Consider the following 11030-nt stretch of genomic DNA (forward strand, 5'->3'; position numbering starts at 1 on the left):
TAATTTATTATTAATAAAATTATGAAATTATTTACAATTTGATGACTAATTCATCGCCTTTTTTATATGTTAAATTTTTCATAGAAGTTTAAAAATCATTTTATTTTCTTTAAACATGTATAACTAATTTATAATCTCTTATGTCATACTAAGTCATAATATAATATTTATTCATATTTTACATTAATAACCATTATTTTTATATATCGTCTACAATTCTCTAATTACGTCAATTTGTTCAATTTTTTATATGATATCGAATATTCATCGTAAATAGATGGTTTAAGATGCCAAAAAAATTATTTACTTGGTGAATATAATACATCAAATATTACAAATACATTATTTTGCTAAATAAATAACCAAAAACCGAAAATTCAAATCCGCGCTGGCGCGCGGGTCAGGGTCTAGTGACAATTAAATTTCGTTTTGAAATTGATCTAAAATTTTGTATAAGAACCATAACTTGTTTGACGTGGACAATGGGCATCAAGCATATGTATTTTTAACATTGGACTGGTCAATCCTTAGAGGAAATTGGATGTGACACTATTTCTAGACAATAACTAACGTGTCTTAGGCATGTATTTGAATGATGCAATGGAAGATGTTAGGCATTTGTGTGACTTCAAAACTTATAGAAAAAGATGATGCATGTGCTTGAATGATGCAACTTAAGATCTAACTCCATAATATCATTTAAAATGTTCATCTTAAAATATTGAGGTAACCTTAGTTATGCTACTTAATCTCTTTTCAACATAATATTGGTTTAATGAGTATGCTTATGTGAAGGTATGAGACAAGTTTAGGAAGTTATATATGAATTGAGGAACTGGATATCATTTCAGTGCACTGGTTTAATGAGTATGTTTAAGCATGTGTTTTTAAAATTGAACTGGTCAATCCATAGAGGAAATTGGATGTGAGATTTTTTCTACACAATAACTAATGTGTCTTAGGCAGGTATTTTAATGATTCAATTGAAGATGTTAGGCATTTGCGTGACTTCAAAACTTATAGAAAGAGATTAGGCATGTGCTTGAATGATGCAACTTAAGATCTAATTCCATAATATAATTTAAAATATTCAGCTTAAAATATTGAGGTAATCGTATGTAGTTAAGCTACTTAATCTTCTTTTAACATGATTTTGGTTTAATGAGTATGTTTATGTGAAGGCATGAGACAAGTTAAGGATATATAAATTGAGGAACTGGATATCATTTCAGTGTACACTGAATTTAATTTTGTCACTTAACTTATTTGTTACAATTGATAATGAAAATAAAATGATCAAATTATTATAGAATAACCTTTTAAAATATCAAATTTTGTTTTTGCGACCTGGCTTTCCTTTTCCACCAATCAAATTCATCTTTCGTGACTGCTGACCAATGATATTAATAGTCGAAGATTTTTCACTAAGTGAAATGGAGTAGGCATCTCTGAAGTTGTTCATATCGTCGCTAATAAGATGCCAAAACAATGCTCCTGCAGCAGCACCGCCTTTTTGGGCAGACACGTAAATGATGTCGAACGCTGTAGTGAAGACGGCATCTCTCTGAGCCTGAGTATAGCCTGGTGCATCCGATGGTTTCCCAAATTCTCCTAGAATGAGAGGTTTTTTAAGAACGTTTTGCGCATCTTCGATGTGGCCTGCGAGATTTTTTCTTAAGTAGTCCAATAGAGATTTCTCATCTAACTTAGGAAACCTGTAAATTCAAAAGCATGAAATATGTAATGTTGTTCAACTTAAAAAAAAAACAATTGTTTTCCTAATGCAACACCCGATGTTTAAGAAATGAGTTTTCTGTTTAATGGATGGAATAAAAAAACCGAATAAATTCATTCTATTTATTATTCATCAAATTTATATTGAAATATAGTCAATTTATATATTTATTAAATTAATGGAATAATCATTTTATTTTATTATAAGAAAAATATATTTTTGTGAATGACTGATGAAATAAACCCTTCTACATCATTCTATTCCATAAAATGATAATCCTATTGCATCCTAAAGAAATAATCCCATAAACCCTAAACTTATAAAACCAAACATGTTTTGAGTAGAAGATAATTTATCCTCATATTGCATACTTTTGTCTATGGATATAAAAACAAAAGATTTAAAAAGTGCTAGTTTTTAGCGAAAAAAAATACTAAAACAATTCATTCATGTGATGGACTACAATAGCAACGTAAATGATCTTTTATAAGTTGATGTGTTAAGGAATTATGTGAGTTTATTATTACCATGTGTCAGGGTAAGAGTGAACGGATGCGAAATCAATGGCATCAATATTGTGATTAGCGATGAAATCGCTTCCAACAATGTTGGCTGCAACCGGATTTAAAGAAGTCATTCTTTGAGGAGTTGATTGACCATAGAAGCCTTCAGATCCGGTAGATAGGAGATGGTTTGAGTCAAGTGATTTTACGTAAGAAGCCATTTCACTAATCCAGGCCGTAAGGGTTTTCCCACTTGTATCTGCTCTGCATTGTGGCTCATTCATGAGCTCCCAAGCCATAATGGTTGGTTCATCTTTGTATGCAACTTTGGTAAATGTATTCACTCTGTTCAACACAGTCTAATAAAGCAAAAGATCATAGGTTATATAATTTAATTAGTATCTTATAAATATATGATGTTGAATGCTAATTAAGGCTGGATGAAAATATATAGGTAACAGGGTTAGTTAGTTTAGTATGTGTACCTTGACGTGGTTCATGTATGCTTGTTTAAGAAAAGCGTTGGTGTAGAAATCGTCTTCGGAAGTTACGGCTTGGCCTTTATCTTTAGCCCAAGCCACGTATTGTTTCTTTCCTCCGAAGTCAGGAAAGTTATTGACAAATGCGATTATCATTTTTATACCGACTCTTTTTGCTTCGGCTATCGAAAAATCCAAACCCTTTCCACCATCAAAGATGTAAAACGAATTATTAACATTAAAAAAAGATATTTAGATTTAAAGGCTTCACAATTGTTGAGTAAACTCTAGACTTCACATGCATGTGTACTTACCTGAAACGTTTGTTCATCGTAGGAACTAAGGTTGGTTTGGAGAGCACGGTAACCGCCATCACGGAATCCCCACGTGCGTGCGATGGTCAGACCCTGACCGGCCGCGTTCTCAAGGGCATGTGTGACCTTGTACCTTGTGTTCGGATCGGTGGCTTCGTACATGAGCCAGTAGGCATTGAATCCATTGGCGTAAAATGGTTCACCGTTCAGAATGAACTGGACTCCTTTCCTACTCACGAAACCATCACTTGACGCAGCTTCTACTTCTAGATCGTTGTAGCTGTGTGTGATCACAAACGCTAGAAACACGATCAAACACAAACACTTCATTTTGTTATTTACTTTGTTTTTGCTTTTGTTCTCTATTGTCTTCAGTGAGTACATATATATATATATATATATGCAAGGCTTAAGTGCTTTCTTACAGTTATAACCATGCATGAACATTCTTACATTCATTAATCTGTTGATTTACATACTTACTGTCATGATTCTGTACCAGCTATGGTCATTTTAATGTAACATTTTAGGAACGAAATATTTCAAATAAAATAAAAAGATTTTCTTACGAGGTTTAGCTATGCCGTTTTTCTTAATTATTATATAAACTGTTTACACAATAATTATAATATGTTATACCTAACCCGATTATTCAATTTCTCTAAATGATAAGTAATTGGAAAATTAGATGATATATGTGTGAGATATTTTTCCCTTTAGTTTTTATTGAGTCTGCTCGAATAAAATCAAAAAGCTGTCTTTTCAGGGGTTTTAAGATATATTATTGAGAGTAGCATTACAAGAAAAAATATTTTAAACACAATGACATTTACAAGAAAAGTAATATACAGTATATAGCAACCCTCGATTTTCTCCTTTGAAGAGATAGAGAATATGTTGTAGTCTTGTAGACTGCCAAAAATTTACAGCTAACAAATTTTAAATTTTGTAACTACAAAAGATTCTGATAAATTTTGTAAATTGTCAATGTACTTCACTGATCAGTGATGATTCACTTTTATTCATTCCTTTTGCTGGCTTGATAAAAATGCCGGTTAATTCATCAGTGGTATGAGACACTCATGTTTCATCTTGGGTCCAGTCACACACCTTTTGCTTAGTTTGGTATAAGGCTTTGATATTCGGCCATTTGGATTATTCGATCTAACCAAATGGGGATTAGTGAAAGTGAGTTTATACTTAAGTAATGGGGACATTAGAATCGGCACCTAACTAAACTTAAAAAGACGAATTTTTGTTTGGTTTTATGAACGGATTTAGATATGTTTTCGGAGCATCTCTAATCCTATTCAATTTTCGGTCCAGAATACAATAATACATTTTTACCTTTTATTTTATTTTAATCCAAATATAGTAGAGTTAAATTGAAATTCAACTATATTATCTATTATAACAGTATTCTACTTTTTATCAAAACAATTATTCTATTTTATCTTATATATTAAAATAGAAGTCATGACTTCTTTCATGTGTTATTTTTTTATTTGGATCATTTCCTAAGAACTATATTAATTTTTTTTTTCATATTTTAGTTAGAATATCTTTCAATATCTTTACTTTTTTATTTGAAATGCAACTCAATATTTCTAAAAAATATATAACAAAATCTTTGAAAGATCTTTCTTTTTTTGTCATCTCTTTGAAAGATCTTTTTAGAAATGTTTTGAAAAAATCCAAAAAATTAACATTTTAAATTATAATTATCCTAAAATATGATGAGTTTTGATGTAAAATGAAAATATTATAATTAAATAATGAAAATAATAAATAAAAATCATAAATTCATTAAATGACAAATGAGTTATACTATGCTAAAATTTTGATTAAAGTTATACTACCGATATGAGCAAATAATACCATATAATTTTTTTAAAAAAAAACGTAACCACTCTTAAATATTTTTTGAATAAATAATTATTTTTAAATTTAATCCACTGAAAAATAATACCCGCACAATCTAGTTCCGTATTAAAACATCATACATTAGCACCCACAACGATGCTGTTTTGACTACGTTTTTTTAAAAAAAAAATTAAAAAATCTAAAAAAGAGAGAAAAAAAAAAGAGATATGGGAATAATCGATTATGGAGAAAGACAATAGAATATGTCCACATGTCATGTTATAATTAGTGTACCTTCATATATTTTGTTTAAAGCTAATTATTTAATTAATTTTAGATAATAATAATATAATTAGTGTAGCTTCATATATTTTGTTTAAAGCTAATTATTTAATTAATTTTAGATAATAATAATATAATTAGTGTAGCTTCATATATTTTGTTTAAAGCTAATTATTTAATTAATTTTAGATAATAATAATTATTATTATTATAACTAAGAGATACTCTCCTTATATCTCAACCAATGTTGATGTTCTGAGACCTAGAATGTGACTGGATGACATCTATAGCGTTAATAAAGTAGAGTAAAAAAGTTTTCAGCTGACTTATGCTATTATTAACCAATCAAGTGGAACATATATTCAACCAAGTTACGCCAAAAAGAAATAAAGTCAGGTAATCTATTTCTCTAAATTAGTAGAAAGAGAAACGTTGCGCTGAGTTTCACTATTACTTTTCCAGTTTTTTTTTATTTTTTTCATTTCACCTTTTTTCTCCACTTGTTATCCATCACAACCCTAGTAATACTAGGGTAGGTCCGCGCTACGCGGAGATCTGATGTATCGGTTTTTATTAATATATAACTTTGTATAATTTTTCTTATATGTTAAAGAAGGGTGTGCGTATGATTATTCTGTCTACACCAAATTTCAATTATATAACTAAAATAACTGAATTCTTACTATTGTTGCTGTTTTAATTAAAAGTCGTAAGATTTTATAGTATTTTAAGTATTATAAAAATATAAAATACATAAATAAATTGAAATCAATCAAAAGAGACAGAGATTGAGTTCTCAAATACCATTGTATCTTTTTGAGGGTTTATAAAATAGTGGAAAAAGAGGTTTAATTTAGAAGAACTCTTTGTCGAAGTTAATATAGTTGTTTTCGACAATGTTAGTAATTGCTATTATTAACAATTGTTTTTTTTGGTTTTTATGTTATGATGAGTTATTATGGATACTTTATCTATTGTTAAACAACAATTTTTTATGCGGATTTTTATTATCAATTTGCGCTTACTGCTTTGTTGTTATTTTATTTTTTTCTACACTTGATCTTAATAAAAAATCACAAAAAGTTCATTTTTGATGGATCCTTAATAAGATGATTAATCTATTGTATGGTAACCTTAATACAGTAAAAATATATAAATTAAGAATATTGTTGCTATAGTATTTTATTAATTTATAGAATTATTGATTTAGAAAAACTTTCCTTTTTAGATTTTATCGTGCATATACATTAATTACATTTTAGAAAATCAACTTTCTATTGTTTTATTTATTATTTGATGTATATAAAATATTTTTTATAGAATTTAAATTTTTTTGATATTACTTTTATTAAATATTATCAAAATATATTGAAATATTAAAAAATAGAGGTAAATTATGGTGTGAGTATGAAATAAACAATACGATTTTTTTGCTTGTACTTATATTAAATATATATATATATATAACTTATATTTTTATGCGATCATATATATACAAATTATTATCTTATTATCATATGGATTTATATCATATTTTGAATCGGTACAATTCAAGACCAAAGATTTGTTAATTTATTGAATATTAATCTATAGAGTTTCTACCATATATATTAGTAATAGACTATTGATTTTTGTTTTGTTAGTGAGCAAAATTAGAATTTTCTAACTCTGGAAGGGTCGTCATTTTTTTCTCAAGTTTTTTTTGTTTGTACTTATATTAAATATATATATATATATATATATATATATATAACTTATATTTTTATGCGATCATATATATACAAATTATTATCTTATTATCGTATCGATTTATATCATATTTTGAATCGATACAATTCAAAACCAAAAAAATGTTAATGTATTGAATATTAATTTATAGAGTTTTTACCATATTCGTTATAGATTATTGATTTTTGTTTGGTTAGTGAGCAAAATTAAAACTTTGCATTTCTAACTTTGGAAGGATGGTCATTTTTTTTCTCAAATTGACATTTCTAAATCCACATGTCTTTTTGATTACTTAACACTTAGATAAAAGTATCTTGGTTTATGATAAAAGTATTAGTTAACATCTTGGCTTATAGTAATTATATCATAAATTGTATTTTATACGTTAGAGGGAATATTTTTCCCCCGAGAACCTATATTATGTTTGAGCAAGCGTTGTGTGTATAGAGGAAATTTCATATGGTTTGGAATCTATTTTTCTATTCTTTTCTCATACAGATCAAAATACATAGAATTTTTGCATTATTTTTCTTTTCTTCTTGTACATATGATCCTCTAAAGGCTTAACCAATTGTGATTCTTATTGAGATTACACTAACATATAAAAATATTATTGGTAACATTCCAGATCGTTAGCGAAATACATAAAGCACCTGTTTAGGCTAGAAAAATGTTTCTACCTACATTTTTCTGAGCTATTACGATTTCTTTTCTTCCCAGCTGCTTTTGTGCATCATTGTTGTTTGCGTTGTCTTTTTGATTCTGCTCAAAATGGTGTTGGGATGCACACCTACAATAACATGTATTCCGAACCCCAAAATATCAGAATAAGAGGCTTCCAGAAAATTAAGACAATATCTTCAAGGAGAAGGTCTACATAGGATAGAGGGGAGTAAATGAATTCTACCTGGAGTAAACTCCATTTGCTGTAGATTCTTGCAACTTTTAATCTCCTCATTTGCATGTCGACTGTAATAGACTGACTCTGCACACCACCAACACTGCATAGGGCTAAGATTACACCAGTCATATCAATGATATTAACCTGACATCAATCAAAAGCAAAATTAATTAGGATACAATGTGATATAAGCAAAAAAAAAAACCAAGAATCAAACACTAAAGGTCAATCAAATCACCAAAACCACACTAATCTGAGAAGTCAACAATCACAAAACGGCAAGATAAATTTATCCTTATCAGTACTTACCAATTGATCTGCAAGCATTAAAATAGATTTGAACGTAAACATCCGATTGCAGAGGTTGAATACGTCTCCAAGCTCGGCCCAAAAAGGTCAAGTCAACAGAGGGCAGAGATAGTGGGTTGAAAATTAAAATTCATATAAATGACCAGAGAAACCAACTCTCTTCCCCACATCTATAATAGTATTTACGATTCATAGTGTAGTTGAGAAGCCTCGTCTTCGTAGGTTCCTGTGTGTCATAAATGCAACAAAAGATCAATTAACAATAAAGGAACAATGAAACATGACCATCTACAGCAATGAAGTCTTGCTAATACTATCAAATTCAAACAAAAAGTCTCAAAATTGAAACGTTTCTCAGCAAAAAAGAACATTTATTTAAATGAGAAACCAAAACTGAGCTCATAAATTATACCAGCTTCTTCTTCTCCAGTTTGGATATTGATCTTTATGATACACAGAAAAATCAAAACTTTATCAGACCAATGCAAGAGCTAAAAGCTGGAAGATGTCAATATGAGTGATTTGTTGTTCATAACTAAATAAAGTTCCACGACTTGCTCTGTACTAAAATTCGAATCAATAAATTTTGATTCATCTCGATTCATGATCTCTGCAAAGAAATCAAAATAACAATCGATGAATTTTGTGAATATAGGCTCTCTCTTATCTTACTGATTTGTAGGTGATGTACTTGAGGATACTAAATTGAGAGAGTATTTGCTACTAAATATCAAGATCGTGCTAAACGTCGCTCTTTGGAGTTAAGAAGACGATAATGGTGTTGAATCTGTAACTCTGACGGTTTCGTTTGAGTGCAATAGAAAGCTAAACGACGCGAGAGGAGACAGACAAAGAGATTCTCCATCACGATTTCAGTAATTAAAACAGTCGAAACACCGTTGACTGTGTGAGAGATAACGCAGAAAAAAAATTGATAGGTAGCGAATTTGGAAGAAGAACAGAAACCCTAGCGCTTCATGTGAGTTATCAGATTTGAGCCTTTCTGTTTGGACTACAATTATGATGATTAACAAAAAGCCCAATATGCCTATTTTTAAATGAAACGATGAGTTTTGTGATGGTGGGACACGTGTCGCACCATGAAACTTCGAATTAGTAATGTGGCAGACGACGTGGACTCCCTGGGAGAGAAGTAAACTGTTCTTTATATATATAGATAGATAGATATAGATATTACCAATGCTTTTAGATTCTTAGATTCAATGGATTAACAAGTGATTTCACATCCCTGTCAGAGGTAATTTTGTGGACAACCGCTTCAGATTTCCACTAGTTTATTTGATTGGGCAATCAACTTTTTGTAGTTTCTTGTGTAATCAACTTATTTTTTGGTCCCAATCTCTGTCTTTTTTCCTCTTTGCTTGGTTTGAGTTTGGTTTGTCACTAAGGCTCAGTTTTAAGATATATGCTTCGGTCAAATCAATGAACCCCAGATCTGTTGTAGATTTTTGATAAATGCTCCGGATCTGATGATTCACGGTGTGGCCTAGCCACAAAGCTTTTGTTTAGAAATCTACGCCTAGATTTGGTGAGTTTTGTTGTGTTGCATATCTCTGGACTTCTTGTATGGTATGTTGTTTTTCAGGTTTTTCTAAGGTGATGGAGTTTGTTGTGGATTCCTCTGATCCGTCTTTATGCCGTTTATGGCATGTGTTCTTGGTGCTCCGGTTAGGTGGGCTTGGCTCCTAGTTGCTTGTTCAGATCTTGTGGAGATTTGATTTTTGTGTGGCTTCATTTCTTGGCGTTTCTCAGTCGTGTACGACTCATCCATTTCTGGAGGTTGACTAAATCTGAAGGATTCTCCCTTACCGCTTTGTGAAGCTTGTGTTACTTGGGTCCTGAGGTGTTTCCTCGTTGTACTAGGAGGGAGTGGTTTTACAGTGGTTTGGTCAGGGGCATTCCCGTTCAACAGCATTCATAGATTCTCTATCATTTAGATTTCTCTGTTTTGTTGAGAGTGCTATTCGTGATCCACGAGTCTTGTTGCTTAGTTTAAAGTGTTGGTCTATAAACGTCATAGTTTGTTATTGTTTGGGCTTTTGCTGTCCTTTATGGGTTTTAGATTCTGAAGATATTGTGTTTCTGCCGGCTTAGCTAACCACAGACACATCTTCGTCCGTTGGTCATGTTTGTTCCATAACATCTATAATATAACCAGTTGACGAGAAAAAAATTTAATAAAACAAAATAAAATAACCAACTTGTTGTCTAATTCAAGTTCTATGGTAGTGATTGGTAAAAGTCTGAGTGTGGTATTTGAAGCGGTTTTGTCCAATCCGCAATACAGTCACCAATCACAAAACCAATTAAAAACTTTGCGGTTTTGGTAAATCAAAAAGTAAAACCGCACCTACACAGTAACTGATGTAAAATGGTCTTGTAATTAATGGACCGCACTTGAAATTTGTAAACACGTAACAAGTAGCGGTTCAATGGAAAAACGCACTTCCACTTTATTTTATTTATTTATTTAATAATAAATAATTAAATATACAATAAAATTATATAAACTAATGATTAGAATAAACTAAGGGTCCGAATGGTAACCGCATATTTGATAATATAAGCGGTAGGGATGACAATCAAGGACCTGGACCGCGGGCCTGGCCAATAAAGACTTGCTGCGGGGCGGGATTGGGCCTCCATTTGGTAAGCCCACAAAATTGCGGGCCTCGCGGGACGGGTTTCAAAGCGGGACGGGTCGAAAACGGGACGGGTCGAAAGCGGGATGGGCTTAACCTGCGGGATTTTGAAGACCCGAACCCTAAGTCCCCATTTTTTTTTTCGCCTAAAACATTGAGAGAGAGAGAAGGCGATTCGACGTTATGTAGCTCCGGTGATGGTGGTTTCAGGGTCGATGATGCTTCCGGTCTCCCAAGCGCCTTCGATATGCAT

The 11030-nt window shown here is 31.0% G+C and overlaps 1 protein-coding gene across 1 annotated transcript; it reads right to left on the minus strand.

Moving 5' to 3' along the window:
• Positions 1 to 1327: 1327 nt before the first annotated feature.
• LOC106333387 (mannan endo-1,4-beta-mannosidase 3-like) lies at positions 1328 to 3361 on the minus strand. Its single transcript, XM_013771841.1, has 4 exons — positions 3032 to 3361; positions 2724 to 2918; positions 2263 to 2597; positions 1328 to 1715 (listed from the first exon to the last, which is right to left on the minus strand). Exons 1-4 carry the CDS (start codon positions 3359 to 3361, stop codon positions 1328 to 1330), a joined length of 1248 nt encoding a protein of 415 aa, XP_013627295.1.
• Between the last annotated feature and the right edge of the window lie 7669 nt (positions 3362 to 11030).

Source organism: Brassica oleracea, chromosome C3 (genome assembly GCF_000695525.1).
Source record: "Brassica oleracea var. oleracea cultivar TO1000 chromosome C3, BOL, whole genome shotgun sequence".
Lineage (NCBI taxonomy): Eukaryota > Viridiplantae > Streptophyta > Magnoliopsida > Brassicales > Brassicaceae > Brassica > Brassica oleracea.

What these genes read in the sequence shown, in the direction of transcription:
- LOC106333387 (XM_013771841.1), bottom strand. Translation starts at nt 3,361, where the DNA reads ATGAAGTGTTTGTGTTTGATCGTGTTTCTAGCGTTTGTGATCACACAC. An exon ending in ACGATGAACAAACGTTTCAG is followed by an intron (nt 2,919 to 3,031) that starts GTAAGTACACAT and finishes GATGGTGGAAAG; the next exon opens with GGTTTGGATTTTTCGATAGC. An exon ending in CACTCTTACCCTGACACATG is followed by an intron (nt 1,716 to 2,262) that starts GTAATAATAAAC and finishes TTGAATTTACAG; the next exon opens with GTTTCCTAAGTTAGATGAGA.